Source organism: Indicator indicator, chromosome 1, assembly GCF_027791375.1.
Source record: "Indicator indicator isolate 239-I01 chromosome 1, UM_Iind_1.1, whole genome shotgun sequence".
NCBI lineage: Eukaryota > Metazoa > Chordata > Aves > Piciformes > Indicatoridae > Indicator > Indicator indicator.
In genome coordinates this window covers 3,097,347-3,122,558 of record NC_072010.1, presented here as the reverse complement: position 1 = coordinate 3,122,558, position 25,212 = coordinate 3,097,347, and the positions used below count along the sequence as shown (strand labels likewise).

The 25,212-nt window shown below is 48.6% G+C and overlaps 1 protein-coding gene across 2 annotated transcripts in view; it reads right to left on the bottom strand.

The window, feature by feature from the left end:
- Positions 1-24,913, bottom strand: part of MYO7A (myosin VIIA) — a 101,402-nt gene extending 76,489 nt beyond the window's left edge. For both annotated transcript variants that reach the window (XM_054387957.1, XM_054387965.1), the window contains exons 1-11: positions 24,794-24,913; positions 23,523-23,675; positions 18,897-19,081; positions 16,149-16,270; positions 9,666-9,808; positions 9,473-9,586; positions 6,531-6,684; positions 5,803-5,879; positions 4,810-4,929; positions 3,180-3,322; positions 1,535-1,745 (exon numbers count right to left, since the gene is read on the bottom strand). In XM_054387957.1, the coding sequence (XP_054243932.1) occupies positions 1,535-1,745; positions 3,180-3,322; positions 4,810-4,929; positions 5,803-5,879; positions 6,531-6,684; positions 9,473-9,586; positions 9,666-9,808; positions 16,149-16,270; positions 18,897-19,081; positions 23,523-23,675; positions 24,794-24,892 (1,521 nt within the window). In that variant the 5' untranslated portion in view covers positions 24,893-24,913. The remainder of the gene's footprint in view (positions 1-1,534; positions 1,746-3,179; positions 3,323-4,809; positions 4,930-5,802; positions 5,880-6,530; positions 6,685-9,472; positions 9,587-9,665; positions 9,809-16,148; positions 16,271-18,896; positions 19,082-23,522; positions 23,676-24,793) is intronic.
- Between the last annotated feature and the right edge of the window lie 299 nt (positions 24,914-25,212).

The window sequence follows — 25,212 nt, the reverse complement described above, 5'->3', positions numbered from 1 at the left end:
CTGGGCAGCCTGTTCCAGTGTCTCACCATCCTCACTCTAAAGAATCTCTTCCTAATATCCAGTCTAAATCTCCCCTCCTCCAGCTTCAACCTATCTCCCCTCATCCTATCACTACAAGCCCTTGCAATAAGAACCTTCCTGGATTTCTTGTAGCCCCCCTTCAGATACTTGGAGGGCTGCTCTGAAGCATCCCTGGAGCCTTCTCTTCTCCAGGCTGAACAACCCCAACTCTCTCAGGCTGTTCCCACAGGGGAGGTTCTCCATCCCTCTGATTATCTTCGTGGCCCTCCTCTGGACCTGCTCCAAGCAGCTCCATGTCCCTCTCATGCTGGGGGCACCAGAACTGGATGTAGTACTCCATGTGGGGTCCCATGATGTGTTGAAGGAGAGATCTCCAGGGCAGAAATTAAACCAGTGGATTGAATACCACCAGTATGTTGTGTTGTATTCAAGCTAGTGCCCCAAAGGGACTACATTTACCATTGTTCTTCCTTAAACTTTGTCAAAGCCTACTCCTGATCCTCTTGTAGGTGTAGCTGTCTGTCAGAAATAACTAACTTGTTTGAAACATGGTTGTGGTAGCCATGGAAGAAAATTTGACAGAGCAATAAAAGCAACCAGAGACATGTTTCAAACAATCAAATAGGCAGCCCTCTGGTGAATGTGTGTTTGGGGCTGATCAGATCCCTCACAGGGATCTGCCAGCAGGCAAGAGCAAAGGAACAATGGATACAAACTAGAACACAGAAGGTTTCACCTCAACATGAGGAGAAACTTCTTAACAGTGAAGGTGATGGAGCATTGGAACAGGCTGCTCAGACAGGTTGTGGCCTCTCCTTCTCTGGAGGCTTTCAAAACCCACTTGGATGCATTCCTGTGTGGGCTACCCTAGGTGATCCTGCTTTGGCAAAAGGGTTGGACTCAATGATCTCCGGAGTTCCCTTCCAACCTCTAATGTTCTGTGATTATGTTAATGTCATAGTAATTTTTTTTTTTTTGTATCTAAGTGTTGTGAGTGGTATTTGCTTATGTTCCTCATGATCATTGCTTATAGGACTCCATCATCATGCTCTCCCATCACTGTGGCCAAAGCTCAGTAATATTTTATAACACATCTTTAAAATACAGAGATAGGAAGCAGCAGCAGCTTTAGCTGGAATAGAAAAAGCTGCTGCACCAGCTTGGATAAAAAGAACTTTCTAGGCTGCTATCCTACCTCCACCCAGGCCAGAAATGCACAGCATAAGAACATAGAAAGGCTTTGAGAACTGGGTTTGTTCAGCCTTGAGAGGATAAACCTTAGGGGAGAACTTATCACCATGCACCAGTACAGAAAGGGAAGCTGCCATGAGGATGGAGACTCCCTTTTTACAAGGGGTCACATGGAAAAGACAAGGGTCTGATGGGTACAAGTTATTGCTGGAGAGATTCCTTTTGGACTTCAGAATAAAAATTGTCACCATGAGAAGGGTTGGGGATTGGAAGGGAAGCAGTGGAAATATCAGTGAGAGCAGGGCTGCGCCCACACACACACCTTGGGGAACTTGCTCTCCTCGTCGATGAGGGAGATGATGTTCATGGGCTTGATGGCAATCATGTCCAAGGCATCCTGGTTGTCAGTGAACTCAATGTGCTGCCAGTTGATGTTCTCCAGGTTGTACTCCTCCTGCTCTAGCTTGAAGACGTGGCGCACAAAGAACTGCTGCAGGTTTTCATTCGCAAAGTTAATGCAGAGCTGCTCAAAACTGTGGAGGGAAAGTCAAGGAAAGGACACTTTAGATCCACCATGCTCTACCTTTCTCCATTCCTCTCCATGCTTGAAGCAATGCTCCCAAGTCTCGTTAACCTGATTATCTGAACCAGTAAGGAAATTCTCAGCCAACCCACAGCCTTACTGAGTGGTTTTCTCCCCCAGAACAATGGCATAACCATTCCACATGTGCAGCCTATTCCAGTCATTTTAGGTAGTATCTTGGCTTCTGAAACATCAAAAGTGACCAACTCTGTGTGTTGGGTTGAAAATCCGCCCCCCCCCAACATTAACTGTGCCAGACCAGCTCAGTTGGAAGGAAATGGAAGCTGTATTTACAAGTAAAACTACAACCTACAATGGAATGCAATGAATATGTAGAAATATACAATATTTACAGGTATTTACAATTCATGAACAGCACAAGGGCCCCCCTGGCCAAAGACCAGGGCAGCTGCAACAGCTTATCTCTCCCTGCCTCCCCCTTACCCCTCTGTACACAAGTGAAGAGAGACAGAACCAGAGATGTTAAGACCAGTCAAAACAATAATGCAGCCAAGGTCAAGCAGAAGCACAAAGTTAATATCTCCCCAGAGCAAGGATGTGAGAAGACAGAGAAATTGTCTTGTGGTAGCTATCTCTCCAATGGGATTGTTCAGAATAATCATTATTTTCCTTTTTACACCCAATAGTGATTTATTTATCACAGTCTCACAGTATATCAGAGGTTGGAAGGGACCTCCAGAGATCATCAGGTCCAACCCCCCTGCCAGAGCAGGATCACTTAGGGTAGTCTGCACAGGAATGCATCCATGTAGGTTTGGAAAGTCTCCAGAGAAGGAGACTCCACAAACTCCTGGGCAGCCTGTTCCAGGGCTCTGTCACCCTCACTGGAAAGTTTCTCCTCATGTTGAGCTGAAATCTTCTCTGTTCAAGTTTGAACCCATTGTTCCTTGGCTTATCACTGTGCACCACCAAAAAGAGCCTGGCCCCCTCCCCTTGACACCCACCCCTCAGCTATTGATAGACATTGATCAGATCCCCTCTCAGTCTTCTCTTCTCCAGACTAAACAGCCCCAGGGCTCTCAGTCTCTCTTCATAGGGGAGATGCTCAAGTCCCCTAAGCATCCTCATGGCTCTCCTTTGGATTCTCTCCAGCAGGTCTCTGTCTCCCTTACATTTTACTACTCTTACATTTTACTACTCTTACATTTTACTACTCTCTCTCTCTCTCTTATTTTACTATTTTCTGTTCAAGATCTGTGAAAAATGTTTAAAGGCATAGCCTATAACTACCACAGCTGGTAATCTCACATCTAGAAAAAGGTTCCTCCTAAACCAGACCTGTTCAGCTCAGGAGAGGTGAAAGGACGGCAAGACCTAGAGCTTGGGGTGGTGAAAGAGGGTTAAGACCCGGTTCTGAACATACCTGTTCACAGTGAAGTTCTCAAACCCAAAGATGTCAAGGAGGCCAATGGATCTCCTGATGCTTTTGAGTTCCTGGGAGGGAGGTCTGTAAATTGCAGCATTGATCTTCTCCACGATCCACACAAAAAGCCGCCCATAAATTCCCTGCAACATCCCAAAGAGGGAGGTCACTGAGGCAGCTCAGCAGTTTGCCCTGCTGGTTTGTGGCACCAAAGACTGTTGTCTTTGATTTAGTTTGCCTTCACATATCCTTTTTTTTAAGGCACAGTACCTCAACAGGAGGAGCGATTCTTAGAGACATAAAATTGGTGTTTTTATAGTTGGACTCTAGGTAAGGGAACAACCAGAAAGCTGCTGCATAGCTATAATTAATTTACAGCGTAACAGGGGGTTTATGCTTGTTTGCTGCTCTACTCCTGTAAAGACTTCAGCTATAAATGCCAATCTTCTTAGTGTATCATTTACTACATTCAGGTGTACAGCTTCAGGTGGTGTCACAAGGAGATGGTGGCACAGGCCCCCTTAAAGCATGGCCAGCAACTGGACACTCCCTGAAGCCAACATTTATGCAAGACTCTTGGTATGGGTTAAATTTTCAAAAGCCATTCTTTAGATCAAGGAAAACAGGCCTGAAAGCCTAGACAGAAGGAAACCACAAGCAAAATCCCAAATGTTGACTGTCCTCCAAAAATGATCAGTGGGCTTGCTGTAGACCCAGACAGTCCTTTCCTTGGCACCTAAGCATCTTTCTCTGCAGATCAGCAGAGTCATATTACCCTGCTAGACAAGCCAAGGACATCTCACCTGGGCAAGGTGCTGACTTCAATGCTGGCTGAACTCTGCTTCAGTAGTTCCAGAATTCCAGGTTTTACATTTCTTTGTTATGAGCTACAGCAGTATTACCAGGAGGGGAGCCTGATTCAAAGGCCCATCACCACTGGAGAACTCATTGTCTGGATTTGCAGACTAGCTATGTATCAAACCAGCTGGCTTAATCTACCAGTTTCCCACTGACAGAGCAGGGGGCCCAAAGTGAGCAAAATCTGCCACCATTGCTTGTTTTGCAACCTTACATGGGGCTGCAAACAGCACAGCAGTGATGCACACCCAGCCCATCAATTGTCATCACCCCCAAGCCCTGGGTGATGCTCTCTCCAAGTGCTCTGAGGGCTGCTGAGCTGCTCTATCCCCATTCCAATGACTTTCACCAAATTTATTTGCTGCTGCAGACATGCCCAGCTCCTGAAATTCAGGTGTGGGTGTTCCAGGTGTTGATAGAGTTGCTCTGATTCATAGCAGCTGAGGACCTAACCCTGGGGCTCGAGCTGAGATGTATTCCTGAAGTTAAGGTGAAGTAATTTCAACGTGGTGGCTCCTTCCATAGGTCATCTTTGAGCACAGACAGTCTCAAGTCCAGACTGGAAATCTCCTGAAGACCAGGCTATCTAGACTTCTTTCATCTCAACCCGTTTTGCATTCCAGTGAGAACACAGTTTCAAAGCTATCTGCTGATAAGGTCACACAGGCACCAAGTGAGACACTTCTCCTGTGCAGTAGATGCTCTGGTTTCAGAAGTGGGCAGATTTCTTCAGCTCATCAACAGGAGCAGAATGGAATGTCTTAAGTCTTACCTTTACAAAAGCATCCCTCACATCCAGTGCTTGCTCCATGCTGAGAGGGGTGGAGACTGTCTCACCCCTGGTGATGATAGTCCTGCTGGTAAGGCAGTTCATCACATCCTGAGGGTCAACCTGGCAAAGACACCACCAAACACAGCTGCTGACAGGGTGTCCTTACAATGGCCTGGGCTACTGGTTTGAATGTGCCTGGCCAGAGAGGACCAGTGCAGAACCCCATGGCTGGAGGTAAGTGGATTTCTTAGCTGTACAGGGCAAATATATCCAGTGATGTCCCAGGCATTTCTAGAGATGGTGTTTTACTACTCAAAGTCCTCTTGTGACCTGCTGTGAGAGTGTAGGGAGAGAAGATGGAAAAGCAAAGCCTGCAAAGCTGTATCCTACCAGCATGAATGTACCTTTGCAACCCGTTGACCCCTTTTTCATGTTCCTGAGATCAAGCCAGGCAAACGTTTACCCCCACCTCCCAGTTACATGAAAACAGCTCATAGACAGCTGTGGGTCACACTCTGAGACCAGTGGTGCCTATGGAGATGAGATGATGACCCTGAGAGACATCTGCAACATGCTGGAAAGGCTACTGAAGAGCTCTTCAGCCACTGCATGGATGACTGGGTTGAGAATCATCTCACTTCACTTCAGATACACACAGTGGAAAGGACATCTCTGTCTCAGCTACTGTAGTGGATGCTCTTTACATCAATGAAGGAACCATTTTAGGGACTGAGCTATTTTGGATGTCCCTTTGAGTATGATGTGCCACCAAACTGTCTGTTTGTCTCCCCTGGCATGAAGGGAGCTCAGATACCCAGCTCAGATGGAGACATCCACCTTCACCCTGACAGTATGGCTTACCTGGCCTTCTCCAGCTTCCCAGAGCTGGTGCTCCTAGAGCAAGGAGAGCCTGGCTCAGGAGAGCCTTTGCCATGGTACTGGGAATATGGGAACAAGCCAGAAAGGGGAAGGCAGCACTGCAGAGCCACTGACCTCCAGCAAGGATGCTGCAGTGATTAGAGATGCTGACTGAACAACCTCACAGGCATCCAGGTTGTCGTAGGTCCGAGCTGGGGGAAGAAAGCCAAAGAAAAAGTTGTCAGGCAGGGATGTAGCTTTGCAGAAGGTGGATGGGGGTTGGGAAAAGGGTCTTTCTCCACTGCCTCTGTGCACTGATGACCAGGCAAAATCTGGCCATCAGAAGGGAGAGAAAAGCTCATGTGGCTGCTAGAGATATCCTGGTGGCTGCAAAGGACCTGTCAGATGCCCTCAATGACTGATGGGGTCAAAACATTTCTAACATGTAAGTGCTTTAGGCTTCTGTCTTCCAAAGAGGCTCTTAAATCAGTGTCATTTCTGACACCAAGGCAGTTTGAGACCTTTACAAAGACACAACCAATCACACAGGCACTTGTCAAACACTCCATTAATCTGCCCTTGCAAAACCTGAGTCTGCTGAATGGCCTGTGTCCATACTCAGCCTCCCTAAATTCAGGAAAGGTGACTGCCACTGAGCATACTGCAGTCTGGCAGCTCTGCAGAGTGAGTAATGGACTTCATCCTCCTTTCTTGTCCTTACATGCTACAATAAGCACCCGAGTTCTGGCACCATGGCAGGTGGTCTGGATACACCTCTCCATCCCTAAGCTTGGCTCCCTCTCACCACACAGAATAAGGAATAGAAGTGTGCTGGACCAGGTCCTTGTGTTCTGTCCTTTTACCTTCATACTGCAGGTTGCCCATGTGCAGGATGGCAGCCAGCAGCTTGGAGATCTCCCAGTTCTCCGTGTCAGTGAACATCAGGACCTTCATGGCAGAGCGGATGTTGGCGTACTCCTTGCTGTCATCTCTGCCATCACAGGTGGTGCAGTTGCCCTGAGGAGGTCACACAGTGTGTGGGGTAAAGCACAGAACATCTGGCACGGATGGGTGACCCTAAGCTATCCAGGGCTTCCCCCTACCTCAGCAGGAATTTCGTTTAAGAGATGAATGACCACATGATGGTGTGGAACCTGTGGATCTGGCTTTGTTTGTTGGTGTGTGCTGTGATTCATGGAATCACAGAGTGGTAGGGGCTGGAAGGGATCTCAAAGGGATCCAGCCCAACTCCCTGCCAGAGCAGCATCACCTAGACCAGATCACACAGGAACACACCCAGGTGGGTTTCGAATATCTCCAGAGAGGGAGACTCCACAACCCCCTGGGCAGCCTGTTCCAATGTTCTGTCACCCTCACAGGGAAAATTTTTTTCCTAATGTTTCCATAGAACTTCCTATGCCTCAACTTCCACCCATTGCCCTTTGTCCTGGCATTGGGCATCACTGAGCAGAGCCTGGCTGCATCCTCTTGGCACTCATCCTTTACATATTTACAAACATGAATGAGGTCACCCCTCAGGCTCCTCTCCAAGCTACAGAGCCCTCAGCTCCCTCAGGCTCTCCTCAGAAGGAAGATGTTCCACTCCCTTCATCATTTCTGTGGCTCTGTGCTGGACTCTTTCAAGCAGTTCCCTGAGATTGTTCTTGAACTGAGGGGCCCAGAACTGGACACAATATTCCAAATGCTGCCTCAGCAGAGTAGAGTAGAAGGGGAGGAGAATCCATCTCAACCTACTAACCACTCCCCTTCTAATACACTGCAGAGTGGCATTGGCCTTCTTGGCCACAAGAGCACACTGCTGGCTCATGATCATCCTTCCATCCACTTGGATCCCAGTTGGGGTTGGAAGGAACCCCTTCCAAACCCTACTAGTCAGCTAGTTTGACAACACACAACTTTGTGATCTGCACTTGCCCAGCTGACTATTGCAGTCAGCAGAGGAGAAAAAGTTCCCTGAGGTGAGGATATAAAGGAGGAAGGAAACATGCTAGGGGATCCCACCAGTCCATCTGTGTCCCAGACCTGCTGAGGAAGGGCCAGCCTTAGCTACATCTGCCTCTACCAGCTTCTCTGGACTGCAGCCCTGGTGTGTAGGGAGTGAGGCTTGAGATTGCTGTTTCTGTCAGACGTGGGAAGCAGAGGTAGCTCAGCACCCTATGGTGCTAAGAACAACCATCCAGGCATGCACACCTCCTTGTCCATCACTGCTGCAGGAGCAATAACCCTGGTTATTTCCAGACAAGTGGCCAGGGCACCAGAGGATCACAGAATGTGGTTGTTTTTACTGGTGTCTCCCTTCTCGGCTCTGCTCTGGACTAGTCAACCTTGGCTACTAAGAAATGCATGGCCACAGTTATGGGCATAGATCACTTCAATATGACAGTGTCACAGGATGTTAGGGGCTGGAAGGGACCTCCAAAGATCATCGAGTCCAACCCCCCTGCCAAATCAGGACCATAGAATCTAGCACAGGTTGCACAGGAATGCATCCAGATGGGTCTTGAAAATCTCCAGAGAAGGAGACTCCACAACCTCTCTGAGCAACCTGTTCCAGTGTTCTGTGACCCTCACAGTGAAGAAGTTCCTCCTCATGTTGAGGTGGAACCTCCTGTGTGGTAGTTTATATCCATTACCCCTTGTCCTATCACAGGGTGCAATGGAGAAGAGCCTGTCCCACACACCAAAACCATCCAAGCATATGTCATGTTCCACAGGAAGAGTAGGAATAACCTGGTGTATACACAGGGGCTGAGAGTCTACATCAAGACTGTGAGGTTGGCAGTGATAGGACAAATAAGTCCCACAAGCTCTGTGACTAAGACTCAGAAAGCTGTAACCAACAAAGCAGCTCTTGGGCTGTGGAGGAAGCCTCCTCTCTTTTCTCTGTCCTTTGCTGAGAACTTGGGACCTTGACAGGCTGGAGAGGTGGGCACAAGCCAACCTCAGGAGGGTCAACAAGACAAAGTGCAAGGTCCTGCATCTGGGTCGAGGCAATGCCAAGCACAAATGCAGGCTGGGCAGGGAGTGGCTGGAGAGCAGCCCTGAGGAGAGGGACTTGGGGGTGCTGGGGGATGAGAAGCTCAGCAGGAGCTGTCAATGTGCACTTGCAGCCCAGAAAGCCAAGCAGAGCCTGGGCTGCATCAGGAGAAGTGTGGCCAGCAGGGCAAGGGAGGGGATTCTCCCCCTCTGCTCAGCTCTGCTGAGACCCCACCTGGAGTACTGCATCCAGTTCTGGAGCCTCTATTCCAAGAGGGATATGGACATGCTGGAAGGTGTGCAGAGAAGGGCCACCAGTAAGAGCAGAGGACTGGAGCTCCTCTCCTATGAGGAGAGACTGAAAGAGTTGGGGCTGTTCAGTCTGGAGAAAAGAAGGCTCCGAGGTGACCTTCTTGTGGCTTTCCAGTATCTGAAGGGGGCTACAAGAAAGCTGGGAAGGGACTTTTTAGGCTATCAGGTAGTGACAGGACTGGTGGGAATGGAATAAAGCTGGAAGTGGGGAGATTCAGAGTGGATGTGAGGAAGAAGTTCTTCCCCATGAGAGTGGTGAGAGCCTGGAATGGGTTGTGCAGGGAGGTGGTTGAGGCTCCATCCCTGGAGGTGTTTGCAGCCAGGCTGGATGAGGCTCTGGCCAGCCTGCTGTAGTGTGAGGTGTCCCTGGCCATGGCAGGGGCTTGGAACTGGCTGATCCTTGTGGTCCCTTCCAACCCTGACTGATTCTATGATTCTATGATTTTAAGCTCTCACCCCATCACCACACCAAGCCTCTGCCTCACTATGCTCTCACCATGGCAAGGTAGTTGTAGTCCGTGGCTTTCCCAAGACCCAGCTTCTTCTTCTGCTCCACCGTCATCCCTCTCAGCATGCAGTAAAACACGTGGTAGTTGCGCTCGTCGGGGGCCTGCAGCAGAAGGCCAAGTGTCAGCTCTCTGAGGAGGGCTGCCCCACACAAGCCAGCTGCCATGCCTTGTAGACCTCACCTGCCTGCAGACCCGGGACTTCTCCAGCAGGTACTGCTCAATCTTTGCGCCCTCGATGGCTCCTCTCTTGTTGAAGTGGATGTCGATGTACTTCCCAAAGCGGCTGGAGTTGTCGTTGCGGATGGTCTTGGCGTTCCCAAAAGCTGTGGGGGAAGAATTGCAGCAGGGTCGAGAGGATCTGATGCAGGGAGCATCACAGAGGTGGACTCGTGGGCAAAAATAAAAGACCCCAGAAAAAAACCCAAACAAAAAAACAACAGAAGAATGGGGGCTGAGAGGGTAAACATCTCCGAAGTCTTTCTCTTAAGTTCGGCTGGTGTGATTTCATCTCACTGGGGGAGGGGAGACCTCTGCTAGGAAGACAGGCTGGGGTTGTTCAGCCTGGAGAATCACAGAACCACAGAAACATTCAGGTTGGAAAAGACCCTCAGGATCACCAAGTCCAATCATTAACCCTACTCTACAAAGTTCACCACTAAACCATAGCCACAAGCACTGCATCCAAACCACCTTTAAACACATCCAGGGTTGGTGACTCAACCACCTCCCTGCCCAGCACATTCCAGTGCCTGACCACTCTTGCTGGGAAAAAAGGTTTCCTAATGTCCAGTCTAAACTTACCCAGTGGCAGCTTGAGGCCATTCCCTCTTGTTCTATCACTAATTACCTGTGACAAGAGACCAGCACCAACCTCTCCACAACCTCCTTTCAGGTAGTTGTAGACAGCAGTGAGGTCTCCCCTCAGCCTCCTCTCATTCACACTAACCATCCCCAGCTCCTTCAGGTGCTCTTTGTAAGATTTATTCTCCAAGCCCTTCACAGCTTCCTTGCCCTCCTCTGCACTGTGTCCAGCACCTCCATGTCTCTCTTGTATTGAGATGCCCAAAACTGGACACAATACTCAAGGTGTGGTCTCACCAGAGCTGAGTACAAGAGGACAATCCCCTCCCTGCTCCTGCTGGACACAGCATTTCTAATCCCAGCCAGGATACCATTGGCTTTCTTGGCCACCTGGACACAATGCTTGCTCCTATTCAGGTGGTTGTCCATTAGAACCCCAGGTCCCTTTCTACCAGACAGCTTTCCAACCATACTTCCCCAAGCCTGGAGTGTTTCCTGGGGCTGTAGAACACTGTGGGGACACCTTTCAGCAGCCTTCCAGTACTGAAATGGCATCTACAAGAAAGCTGGAGAGATACTTTTTACAGGGGCATATAGTGATAGGACAAGGGGTAATGGTTTCAAGCTCAAAAAGAGTATATTTAGATTAATTCTTTGTAGTGAGGATGGTGAGGTACTGTAATAAGTTGTTGAGAGATGCTTTGGATGTCCCATCCCAGGAATTCATAGATTCATAGAATTGTTTGACCTTAAACATCATCCAGTTCCAACCCTGGGCAGGGGCACCTTCCACTAGACCAGGTTGCTCAAGGCCCCATCCAACTTGGCTTTCACAGGATCAATGGATATTAGGGGTTAGAAGAGACCTCAGGAGATCATTGAGTCCTGCCATGGCAGGAGGTCCCTTCCAACCCCTGACAACCTGTGACTCTGTGATCTGTGATCCTGTGAGTCCAACCCCCACACCAACAGGGAGTGGGCATACATCACTTCCCTGGGCAACCTGTTCCAGTGTCTCACCACCCTCTCTGTAAAGAATTTCTTCCTAATATCCAGTCTAAATCTCCCCTCTTCCAGCTTAAAGCCATTGCCCTTTGTCCTATCACTACAAGCCCTTGTCAAAAGTCCTTCCCTAGCCCTCTTCTAGGCCCCCTTCAGCTACTGGAAGGTAGCCTTAAGGTCTCTCCCAAGCCTTCTCTTCTCCAGGAGGAACAGCCCCACTCTTTCAGCCTGTCCCTACAGGGGAGGTTCTCCATCTCTCTGACCATCTTCATGGAATTCCTCTGGACCCACTCCAGCAGTTCAGTGCCCCTCTTACACGGGGGACACCAGAACTGGACATAGGAACTCCAGGAATTGTTCAAGACCAGACTGGATAACACTTTGGGCAACATAGCCTAGTGGAAGGTGTCCTTGCCCATGGCAGTGGGGTTGGAGCTAGATTATCTTTAAGGTCTCATCCAACCCAACCCATCCCACAGTTCTGTAAACCAGAAAATACTATAAGATGACTCTCCTCAGAAATACAGAGTGGAGCAGAGAGAAGGAGGCATGGAAACAGGGTGACCTTATGCAGGAAGAAGGGCCAGGACAGCAGGATTTTGTCAGCAGCTAGTGAAATACAAGAAGGTTGAGCAAGACTGGCAGGAGGATATTGCAGCATGCAAGGTGATGCTGTGCAGGAAGTGACAGAGCTGCTAGTGAGTGATTTGTTGACTGAGAGGGAAAGGAAATGCTTTGGCAGGGGGGGTTGGACTAGATGATCTTCAGAGGTCTCTTCCAGCCCCTATCATTCTGTCATCTTTTAGAGAAATAGAGAGGGACTAAGCTATCCTTCACAGGAGACTTCTTGCAAACAAATTATACAGAGAAAGGTACCCATGTCCATCCTCTGTGTGGGTGGGAATTCATGGCCTGAATTCATGCCATGGAATTGATGCTGGCAAGTGATGGGAGGTTGGAAAAGACCTTGGAGATCATCAAGTCCAACCTATCACCCAACACCATCTAATCAACTGAACCATGGCACTAAGTGCCTCAGCCAGGCTTATTATAAACACTTCCAGGGACAGTGACTCCACCACCTCCCTGGGCAGCACATTCCAATGGCAAATCTCTCTTTTTGGGAAGAATTTCCTCCCAACACCCAGACTAAACCTCCCCTGCACAGCTTGAGACTGTGGCCTCTTGTTCTGTCCCTGGTTGCCTGGGAGAAGAGACCAACCCCCACCTGGCTACAGCCTCCCTTCAGGTAGTTGTAGACAACAAGAAGGCCTCCCTTGAGTCTCCTCTTCTCCAAGCTAAACAACCCCCCCTCAAATCCTAGCAGTGATGAAGTATCACAGTATCACAGTACATTAGAGGTCGGGAGGGACCTCAAGAGATCACCAGGTCCAACCCCCCTGCCAGAGCAGCATCACTTAGGGTAGTCCAAACAGGAATGCATCCAGGTGGGTTTGGAAAGTCTCCAGAGAAGGAGACTCCACAACCCCCCTGGACAGCCTGTTCCAGTGCTCTGTCACCCTCACTGGAAAGAAATTTCTCCTCATATAGAAGTGAAACTTTCCATGTTCAAGTTTGTATCCATTGTTCCTTGGCTTATCACTGTGCACCACCCAAAAGAGCCTGGCCCCCTCCACTTGACACCCACCCCTCAGCTATTGATAGACATTGATTGGATCTGCTCTCAGTCTTGTCTTCTCCAGACTGAACAGCCCCAGGGCTCTCAGTCTCTCTTCACAGGGGAGATGATGCATCATGATGCTTCACACCAGTGCTCAGGCAGCCCTGTGGTGCCCTGAGAGCCTTGTTCCATCTTCAAGCCACAACTGATGGAAGCTCCAAGAGCATAGGGAAGGAAAGCTCAGCCACTGAGTTGCTTGTCTGCTCTGCTGACATTATGCATGAAAAGCAGTTAGGATATTCACATTCCCTGGATTCCTAGGGGACTATTCACCAAGCAAAACATTGCTCTCTGTGAGTGGGGCTATGAGGATGATCAAGGGACTGGAACATCTGTCCTAAATAAGGAAAGTCTCAGAGACCTGGGGCTGCTTTGTCTGGAGAAAAGACGACTAAGAGGGGATCTTCTCAGTATTTACAAACATCTGAGGGGTGGGTGTCAAGAAGAAGGGTCCAGTCTCTTATCAGTGTTGTCCTGTGATAGGTCAAGGGGTAATGGACACAAAGTGGAACACAGGAGGCTCCACCTATACATGAGGAAAAGCTTCTTTATCATGAGGGTTCTGGAGCACTGGAACTTCCCAGAGAGGTTGTGGAGTCTCCTTCTCTGGAGACTTTCAAAACCTGTCTGGATGCATTCTTGTGCAGACTACCCTAGGTGATCCTACTTTGGCAGGGGGGTTGGACTCTGATTTCCAGAGGCCCCTTCCAAGCCCTACCATTCTATAACTCTATGATTGTATGAACACCAGGAGAGTAAAGACAATGTTATTCCCTAAGAAAAACGCTGTTTTTTATGTATAAGTGTGAAAGGTCCATCTGGCATCCTGTTGGGGCCAGAGGTAAGATCATTTATTTAATTTACAGAGTGATCATATCAACAGTTTGGCAGGGAGGGTGCTGGAGTGTGTCCAAAGAAGGGCAATGAAGTTGGTGAAGGGTCTGGAGAACGGTCCTTATAAGTAGCAGCTGAGGAAACTGGAGTCTTTTAGACCAGGGAAAAGGAGGCTGCAGGGAGACCTTCTTGCTCTCTACAGCTACCTGAGAGGAGGTTGCAGTGAGGTGGGGATTGGTCTCTTCTCCCAAGGAACATAGAATCATAGAATTCATAGAATCATAGAATTGTTAGGGTTGGAAGAGACCCCAAGGATCATCCAGTTCCATCCCCCCCTGCCATGGGCATGGACACCTCACACTACAGCAGGTTCCTCACAGCCACATCCAGCCTGGCCTTAAAAACCTCCAGGGATGAGGCTTCCACCACCTCCCTGGGCAACCTGTGCCAGTGTCTCACCACACTCATGGTGAAAAACCTCTTCCTAACATCCAATCTGAATCTACCCATTTCTATTTTTTTTTCCATCCCCCCTAGTCCTGTCACTCCCTGACACCCTAAAAAGTCCCTCCCCAGCTTTCTTGTAGTCCCCTTCAGATACTGGAAGGCCACAAGAAGGTCTCCTCAGAGCCTTTTCTTCATGTGATAAGACAAGAGGAAATGGCCTCAAGTTGTACCAGAGGAGGTTTTGGTTTTGTTTGACTTTTAGGAAAAATTTCTTCCCTGAAAATGTTGTCAAGGCCTGGAACAGTCTGCTCAGGGGAATGGTGGAGTCCCCATGCCTGAAGGGATTTAAAAGCCATGTAGATGTTGTGCTGAGGGACATGATTTAATGGTGGACGTGGCTGTGCAGGGTTAATAGTTGGACTTGGTGATCCTAAAAGTCTTTTCCAACCAAAACAATTCTATGATTCTATGAACCTTTTAAGGCCAGGAGTCAGTTCTCATTATCTGGTTCCTTCTGAACTGCCTTTATTTCTGTTTCTCCATTCTGCTGCCATTCAGTAATCTTAGAAGGAAAAGGTGGAGTTTGCTATTGTGTGTTTCTGGCACAAGGTGTTTAAGTCTGTGAAGCTCTGAGCAAATTAACATCATGTTCTGCTCAACCAGCAAAGGATAGGAATAGGAATTTTTAACTATGATCTCTGGAGCCCTCAACACAGGATGGACACAGGCTTGATGGAGCAGGTCCAGAGGAGGGCTGGAACACCTCTCCTATGAGGACAGGCTGAGGGAGCTGGGGGTGTTCATCCTGGAGAACAGAGGGCTCCAGGGGGACCTAATAGCAGCCTGCCATTACCTGAAGGGGGTCTGCAAGAAAGCTGCAGAGGGACTGTTTACAAAGGCCTGTAGTGATAGGATGAGGACAATGGTTTGAAATTAGAGAAGAGGACATTTAGATTGGATGTTAGGAACAAGTTCTTTACCAGGAGGAGGGTGGAACACTGGAACAGGTTGCCCAGCAAGGTAGTTGAAGCCCCATCCCTGGAGATTTTTAAGGTGAGGCTTGACAAGGCTCTGGGCAACCTGATCTAGTTGAGGATGTCCTTGCTGACTGCAGGAGGGTTGGACTTTAGAGTTCCCTTCCAACCCAAACCATTCTATGAAAACAAACAAACAAAAAAATCAGTTGAACACAGCATTTCCAGGATATTGCTGTTCTGCTTACAGCCAGAATCCCAGCACTGGAAGAGCTGCTGAGATTCTTCAACAGTGGCTGTCAAAAAATATGAACAGAAAATTTGAGAGCCCAAATCAGAGAATGTTAGTCCTGTGAAAAACAAACTTAGATGGAAAGATGCTGGTTTAGAAATGTTTACATAATTTGTGTTTGGTTTATTTAATTTTATCACTTTTTGAAACACAAAAATGCAACAAAGTCACTCACATTTGGCCAGATTTGGCTGAGGGAAGACCTCATTGCCCTCTACAAGTACCTCAAAGGAGGCTGGAGTGAGGTGGGGCTTGGTCTCTTCCCACATGCAACAAGTGACAGAACAAGAGGTAACAGGCTCAAGGGAGGGTTAGGTTGGATATTAGGAAAAATTTCTTCCCAAAAAGGGTTCTCAGGATTTGGAACAGGCTGCCCAGGGACATGGTGGAGTCACCATCCCTGGAGGTGTTTAAAAGATGTGTGGATGTGGTGCTGAGGGGCATAGTTTAGTGGTAGTGCTTTAGCAGCAGCAGTGGGATTGTGATCTCTAGAGGAGCTGCTGGACTTGATGATCTGAAAGGTCTCTTCCACTCACAACAGTTCTGTGGTTCTATGATTTTGTGTTTTCCAAAACTGATCTTTTTTTTCCTGGCAAAAAAAAAAAAAAAATCTCCATTATCTGAGGCCTTACCTTCCAAAATGGGATTTGCCTCCAGGACCTGTTGCTCAATCCAGGAGTGTTGACCACTGATGGCTGCCAGGAACTGCAGAATCAGTTTGGTGCTTTCTGTCTTCCCTGCTCCAGATTCACCACTGCAATGACAAGAAGAACTGAGGTCAGTGGAAGCCCTGCTGTATCTGTGCTGATGGGACAGAGAGGGATCTGAAAGGGAATACTCTCCTTGTGCCTCTTCTGGTAGCACAGGTAGGATGAGGCCATTAAGGGTGGGTTTCCAGCATCCCAAGAACTGATTGTAGGACAAATGGTAGGACAGCATGGCACCCTGGCCAGCAGGAGCAGGGAAGTCATTCTGCCCTGTGCTCAGCACTGGTTAGACCACACCTTGAGTGCTGTGTCCAGTTCTGGGCTCCTCAGTTCAAGAAAGATGTTGAGATGCTGGAGTGTGTCCAGAGAAGGGCAACAAAGCTGGGGAGGGGTCTGGAGCACAGCCCTGTGAGGAGAGGCTGAGGGAGCTGGGGGTGTTTAGCCTGGAGAAGAGGAGGCTCAGGGGAGACCTCATTGCTGTCTACAACTACCTGAATCAAGGCTGTAGCCAGGTGGGGGTTGGTCTCTTCTCCCAGGCAACCAGGGACAGAACAAGAGGACACAGTCTCAAGCTGTGCCAGGGGAGGTTTAGGCTGGGTGTTAGGAAGAAATTCTTCCCAGAAAGAGAGATTGGCCATTGGAATGGGCTGCCCAGGGAGGTGGTGGAGTCGCCATCCCTGGAGGTGTTTAAAATAAGCCTGGCTGAGGCACTTAGTGCCATGGTTGAGTTGATGAGATGGTGTTGGGTGAGAGGTTGGACTTGATGATATTGAAGGTCTTTTCCAACCAGGTTAATTCTCTGATTCTGTGTGATTCTGTGACACAATACTAGACAGCTTCCAGTGAAGATCCAGATTTGCTTTACAGTTCATTTGGTCACTTGGGTTTGGATCTCTCCAACAAAACCCATCCTTCAATCACCACTAAGGTCATGAAGCACTTTCAGATAAAGCTTTTCCAAGTATAACCACCAGACCTGTGGTCAAGGGGCTAGCTGGTCCCATGGAGCATCTTCATCACCAGTCTTGACCTACCAAAATGTGCTAGAAGGCAGACCATGAAATGCTGCCTTTTAGTGGCAGGACATTTCACAAGTCCCTGTGGCTTGTCCTACCAAGGGGCAGGTAGGAGAGAAGGTTGGAAAGCAAGAGTTATCCCTCAAAGCTTTCTCTCCACTGAAAGGTAATTTCCATTATCTTCTGATGGTACAAGAGGAAGAGCTTGGTGTGAGTCCACAACCTGCCTGATCTAGAGCCAATAAAACTGGTTGAAATGGACCTTCCTTGTGGCTAGCAACCAGCCCTGGCCTCATGGCTGAGCTACTTCACTTCTCAGGGTTGGCTGGCCACAGGCACACTGCACCATGGCTGACCTTGACTCTTCTCTGGGCCTCACATGATGCTTTTTGTGCCCTGCAAAGTAACCATCATTGCATGGCCTTTTCAGTCCCACCTAGCTTTGCTTGGGGTGCTCCAGACTTCTGTTTTTATGCAACAAAACTTAAGGGAGGCACCTTGGAGAGAGGTGGTGCCCTGAAAGCACAAAGACTTATCTGAGGGTCCAAAACTTGACAGAATAGAATTGGAGGGCTGAGGAAACCAAATCTGGTACATTCCTCCATTTAGGTTCTTCTGTCCCTCTACTCTGCCCTAGTGAGACCTCACCTGGAATATTACATCCAGTTTTGGGCTCCCCAGTTCAAGAGGGACAGGGATCTACTGAAGAGAGTCCAATGGAGGGCTACAAGGATGGTGATGGGACTGGAGGACTGCCTGATGAGGAAAGGCTGAAGCGGTCTGGGGCTGTTTGGTCTGGAGGGGAGAAGACTGAGAGGGGATTTAATAAATGTTCATAAATATCTGAGGGCTGGGGGTCAAGAGGGAGAGGACAGGCTCTGCTCAGACACACCCTGTGATAGGACAGGGGACAATGAATATAAACTACAGCACAGGAAGTTCCACCTCAACATGAGGAGGAACTTCTTTGCTGTAAGGATCATGGAGTATTGGAACAGGCTCCACAGAGAGGTTGTGGAGTCTCTTTCTCTGGAGACTTTCAAGACCCATCTGGATGTGTTCCTGTGTGACCTGTGCTAGATTCTATGGTGCTGCTCTGGCAGGGGGGTTGGACTCAATGATCTTTGGAGGTCCCTTGCAGTCCCTAACATCCTGTGACCCTGTGATATTGAAGTGATCTATACCCATAACTGTGGCCAGGGACTTCTTGCTAGCCAAGGTTGACCAGTCCAGAGTAAAGCCATGAAGGGAGACCATGGTATGAACAACCACAGGGCAAGCTTGTCCCTGGCCCTTCCTCATGCAGATCTTTGTATCTTTGATATCCTTCGGGGTACTGAGTTTAAATTTAAAAGGGAAGGTTAAGGATGAAGATGAGGTCTCTTGGGTTGTAGGGTAAGTACCAAAGGACTGATAAAACATCTTTACTAGGAACAGTGACTGCAAACAAGAGACCACCTCTGCAGTGAGCACATGTGGTTGGAAGATCTGATAGGACATTCAAACTTCTGACTGTGTTTGATAAGCTGTTGGACTCGATGACCTCTGGAGGTCCCTCCCAACCTCTAATGTTCTGTGATTCTGTGATAGCAACCACACTGCAGGTGCTCAGCATCCCTTCACAGGATATGACCCATGTGGGAATTCAGCAACTCACCTAATGATGCAGCACTGGTCCTTGTTGTTGCGCTGCATGTTGAAGTAGCAGTTGTCAGCAATGGCAAAGATGTGTGGTGGCATCTCCCCAATCTTTTTGTTGGTGTAGAGACGTATCTGCTCCGGTGAGTAGATGGGTAGGAGCTGGTAGGGGTTTACTGCTACCAGTATTGAACCAGTGTATGTCTGGAGGAGAAGCACATGAAGGTTTATGGGGACAGTGAGATGGAGCTGAGAGGGTCTGGCAGCTTGGATGGAGGATGGAGGCCAGAGAAATCACAGCTTTTTAAATGAAAGATGGTGGTCAAGTTAAAGATGCTTGCACCGTGAAGCAAGATGGGAACAAAAAGTCTCAACCTATCTGAATCAGGTTCATACTCAGCCCTGCTCATGCACAGCATGGATTCAAGCCTTAATTCATGTTTTTGGGTGCTGCTCAGCTAAGATTCAGAGTTTTGAGTCAAGCTCATGTTTGCAACAGCATCGCCAAAGCCAGCACAATATCCATAGCAACCGATTGCATTGCACACATCAGGAGAAACTGGAGGTGAAAGGAACCTGAAGACCATTGCCATATCTCAAAGCAGGACCAGGTAGATCCAAACCACTCCTGACAAATGCCTGTCTAATCTGGATCCACAACAGAACTTCCAAGCCTCCCTTCTCAATACTTTCTTCTCTACCCTCTCTGTCTAACCAAACTCCTCCATGCTGCAGTGTAAACCTTGTCCTCTGCACATGGCCCACAAAGTCCTGACATGCTCCTTCTCAGCAGCTTCTGAAATATTGGAGATGGCCTTTGATCTCTGTAGCACTTGAATGAGCAAAGCTGTCCTGGGCCTTGGACAGAAAACCCCATTGTGATCTCATGCTCTTACAGAATCATGGAATTGTCAGGGTTGGAAGAGACCTCAAGGATCATCCACTTCCAAACCCCTGCCATGGGCAGGGACACCTCACACTAGATCAAATTGCTCAGAGCCACATCCATCCTGACCTTAAAAACTTCCAGGGATGGGCTCTTCCAGGAGCTGTTTCTCACAAACCTCTCACCAAAGGACTCATGGTCTTTGCCATCTTGCTCAAATGCTGCTCTGAGATTTGGCTGCATCCCAAGCTCAAGGCAGAGAATAAAGATCTCCTTCCCTACTTCAGCTGTTGAAAAGTTAGTGTCTAGAGCAAGCAAGTCAGGGGAGGTCCATCTCAGGCTAACCAAGGGGCATGATCTAAAGGCTAATTTCACTCCATGACTTCCAAGGTGCCAAGTCACCTCCTCTGGTTTAACTTCTGGCAACTGAAGTTGCAAGATTAGTCTCACCTGTTGAGATTAATCTTTCCTGGTGGGACCAGCTATGAAAATATCCCCAACTGCTGCAGATATTCCTTCCAGGAAAAACAACTTCAGTATAAAAATAAGCCTCATGAAGTTTTATCTGCATGGCCTAAACCCAGCAATGAGCCCTTGGCACAAAGTAGCAAAGTGGCACAGGTGAGGGTACTTGGGAACCCAGAAGAAAATCCCTCCACCCTCTCCTGGCTGTTCCTTTCTTTTTTTTCCTGTGCATATCACAAGCTGGCTGACGAATAAAGCAGGTCTGAGCTGCTCCTCATTTTTGATGGCAGCAAAATGACTACCACTGCTGGTGAGAGGAGTGCACAGGGAGATTTGGAGACACGAGCCCCAGGCTGAGTTTCTCCCATCAAACCCAGAATCCCTCAATCATGATGGAAAGGGCTTGAGATGACAATTTCTTTGCCACCACCTATGCAACACTTCCCACCAGCTCAGGCATCCTGAAAGGCAGCCAGTAGGTGGCAACTGTGTCCTACTGTGGGGATGCTGAAAGCCCTTAGGGACTCCTCACTTTCTGGCCTCATGGCCAACACCAGAGAGCCAGAAAGTTTTCTGTTCAGTCCCAGGTGAGGTTTGACTTTACAGTGATAACTGAGCAAGGATAGGATAGTCTTCCCTGTAATAGGGGGTTACTTGCCAGTAATGGGGGGAAAAAAAAGCTCCTTAAGCTCAAGAGCAAAGTTGTCACAAATCCAAAGGGTGGAAACGGGCAGTGAAATTATGTAGACTGGATACTGGAAGAAGATGGCATTGAAATAAGAGAGCAGAGAAGTCCCAGAGCAGCCTTCACTTGGTACAGAGCAAGTCAGCTTAGTGTTCAGAGAAGCTCAGTTTCTGAATGGGATTATGACACCAAGGTCCCCAATGAACCCTAAGACTCTTTCCAGTCCTGGGTGTGGTACTTAAAAGACTGTTTTCCTCTTCATAATTTATTACCAGGACAATTTTAGGGACATTTCTAATCCTTCTTGAGTCTCTTCCCAAAAAGACTGACTCTGCAGAGATCTTATCCCTAAATCCCTGCATCCCTGCATGCAAGCAGTGAGACTTTTAAAGGAGTTAACCATTAGTTGCAGGAATGCTTTGGGGATGCTCCCTCTGACCTTTCCCCTTGTGATCCACCACAAAACATTTTGTCAGCACAAACTCTTGTACCGTTGCTTGTTTGTGTAGGTCATTCCTGGTTGATAAATACTCACAATTTGCCCAGTTCTCACCACTGACACCATGCAAAGCTTGGTTCACTTTGCTGATGAGGGGCCAAAGGGCATCTTCAAGGAAATGTTATCTCTCTGGTTTCTGCTGCTGGGTGAAGGTAAAGCCCTCCTGTCTCAGGAAAATAAAGCTTTATGGGTGGGTAGGGGCTCTGACTGCAGCATCCACATCTCAGAGCAAATTCCTTACTGCCTGCATGACCTACATTTTAATTAGCCCCAACCAAATCCTTTCTGAGCCTGCTTCCCTCTCTACCCAGAACACCATGGCTGACTTCATCTGGATTTTTGTGGGGTTAAAGCTCTACCAAACATTCCTGTGTTTTGTCAGCCCTTAGAGAGCAGCAGCAGGCATTGCTTCCATCTCCAGATAAAGAGATTTTAACCTTCAGGTTGAGGTCACTGTTGAGAAACACTTCTGGCTTTAACCACATTCACAGGCTGGGGGCTTCCCACCTCTGGGAAAGTGTCACAACCTCACCATGCAGGCCAAGCTCTGCAACGAAGGGGATGATGCTCTCAGCTCATTGGTGAAGCAGCAGCCACAGTGGTGCAAAATAAATGAGAAAGCCAGAATGGTGAACAGAAACGAGTGATCTGCTGGATGATGGGAGGTTGTGGGTGGCACCACTCAGACTCATACTTACCCTCCCGCCGCAGTTTGTCTTATGAGGGAGGAGAGAAAGGAAAATTAGATTTTATTAGAGCAGAGTGACACCCTCTAAAAAAAGCTAAACAAGAGAGACTGAAGCCCAGGTGGGAGACTCACCCTTTACTCAGCAAACTCATAAATCCTTTCAAACAGTGAAGGTAAAGTCACACTGAGCCTCACCATCTTTAACTCAGAACAAATTATACCCCAGAAGAAAACCCCTCAGGGGACTGAGCATCCTCTGCCCACATGGAATCCAGATGGAGTCTTAGCTTTACAAACCTGACATCAATATTTGCTACACTCAACACAAATCTACTCTTCCTAGTGTCACTACCCTTAAGAAATGAGATCTAAAGGTGGGTTCTTGAGCCTTCAACACCACATGTAGACAGAGTTGGTTTAGGTGTGTCTCTGTCCAGATATGTACTCCATGTTATTTGAGAATATCATAGAGCCATAGAATGGCTTAGGTTGGATGAGAACTTCTGCACTACCATCTACTCCAACCTCTCCACCCTGGGCAGGAATGCCTCTCAACTAGACTCAGCTGCTCAAGGTCTTATCCAACCTGGCCTTGAACAGCCCCAGGGAGGAGACATCCACAGCCTTCCTGGGCAACTTATTCCAGAGTCTCACCACCCTCATACTTAAGAACTTCTTTCTAAGACTCAGACTAAACCTACTCTTCCTCAGCTTCAAACCATTCCCCCTTGTCCTATTGCTAGACACCCTTATGAAAAGTCCCTCTCCAGCCTTCCTGTAGGATCCCTACAGGTACTGAGAGGCAACTCTAAGATGTCCCCAGAGTTTTCTCTTCTCCAGGCTGAATGACCCCAGCTCCCTCAGCCTATTCCCATAGCAGAGGTGTTCCAGCCCTTGGATTATCTTTGTGGCCCTCCTCTGGACTCACTCCAACAGCTCTGTGTCCTTCTTATGACAGGGACACCAGAACTGAATGCAGCATTGAAGGTGGGGTCTCAGGAGCAGAGTAAAGGGGCAGAATCACCTCTCTTGACCAGCTGCCAGACTCCTCTTGATGCAGCCTAGGATATGATTTCCTTCTGGGCTGCATGAGGGCACTGCTGGTTACTCCTTATATTGAGAGTGCACTACTTGCCATGTTGTGCCCAGGTTCATGGCTTGGCTCTCCAAAGCCATTAGTGGAGTGGAGCAATCAAGGCACAGTAACCTGGAGCTTCTGTGATGCAAATCCCCTTGTGGGATGTGGCCACACCTTGGGGCATCCACGAATTCTACAGCGCAGAAACCCTTCACCACTTGGGTCCGGGTGAAGTCAGAAACCCTGATGCTCAGTTCAGTCAACCCCCATGTGGGCTCCCCAGAGCTAAGAAGAGCCTGATGGTAGAGTGCAGAACAAGGGGGGGAGGTGAGGAGGACACTTACATAGATGAGGTGCTCCCGATAGCGGATCAGCAGGTTCCTGAGGATTCCTGCCTCATTCAGGTCCCCCAGGCGGATCATGTCCTCTACTCCATGGATAGAGGTGGGGTGCATGGGCTTGATGTGGCTGGCATTCTGTGGGGAAATCCAGTGCTCCTGGGAAGAAAGAGAGGGGAGGGAAAGTTAAGCCAAACGAGATACCAGTGGGAAGCGAAACAGCAAGAGCCCACCCCTGACAGAAGGACAGATGGAAGAACATACACAGACAGAGCTTTCATTCTTGGGTCATGACAGTGACTAATTTGAAATATCCGTAGCAGAAAAGGAAGTGGGTCAAGGAAGTCAAGGTATATGACATCCACTGCTCTTCCCTCATATACCCATGATGAGGGAAGAGCAGTGTATGTCATATATCTTGACTTCAGCAAAGCTTTTGATACTGTCTGCCATAACATCCTCATAGGAAAGCTCAGGAGATGTGGCACATATGGTTGGTCAGTGAGGTGGATTGCAAACTGGCTCCACAACAGAGTTCAGAGGGTCATCATCAGTGGCACAGAGTCCACTTGTAGGCCTGTGGCCAGTGGTGTCCCCCAGGGATCAGTACTGGGTCCAGTTTTGTTCAGTATCTTTATCAACGACCTGGATGAGGGCATTGAGATTACCCTCAGCAAGTTCCTGAGGATACAAAACTGGGGGGTTGGGGGAGGTTGGCTGACACCTGTCAGGCTGTGAGCATCCAACATGACCTGGACAGGCTGAGAGCTGGCTGCAGGCAAACCTCATGGAGTTTAATAAGGACAAGTGCAGGGTCCTGCATCTGGGGAGAAATAACAACAGGCACCTGGACAGGTTAGAGGCTGCCCTGCTGGAAAGCAGCTCCACAGAGAAAGACCTTGGAGTGCTGGTGGGCAGCAAGTTCTCCAGAGGTGGAACATTGGAGGAGATAAGCTTTGGGGCACAGTTGGTACTGGTAGGAGGTCAGGAAGGCCTGGGTAACAGCAAAGAAACAGCAGTCTGGGTTTGCTCAAAGCACTGTCTCAATGTGATTTTGGGGTCTTCTTTTATCATTGTACTCAAGAAGCTTCCCAGCTTCTCATTCCCAGTGCAGCCACTAAAGTAGGGACACAACATTACCTTGTCCTTGTTAATAGAAATCTATGGCACGGACGATTCCCAAGGACATGCAAGAAGTCAACCATCATGAGCCTATGAGCCCTGGCCTAGCCAGGCCATAGAGCTGAAGAAGGACCCTCACAACCCTTTGTACCTACATTGTCTTCATCATCCACCACCTGGATCTGTCCCGAGTCGCACAGTTTAACCACCGCTCCAATGGGGACATCGAATTCCCGCCCTGTTTTGAGGTCCATCCACACATAATCCCCCTGGAACCAAAGAGAGGACAGTTACTCAGGGTTGCAGAAGGCTCAGTATCCCCTGGGATACAAAATATTGACGTTTTGGAACCCGGTAATCGATGCAAGTTGAATTGCTTCTGCCTAAACCAAAAATCATCTCTTTTGCAGAGATGCTCAGGAAGCCACCAGCAAGGTAATAGCAGCAGACCATGCTCCACACAGGATACACTCTCTGCACTGCCCATTTCATGAGCTCATGAGTGGTTGTCAGTCGCACACTACGCCCAACAGGCAGGTGATACAGGCAGAAAATCCTACCCAGGTAGGGATTT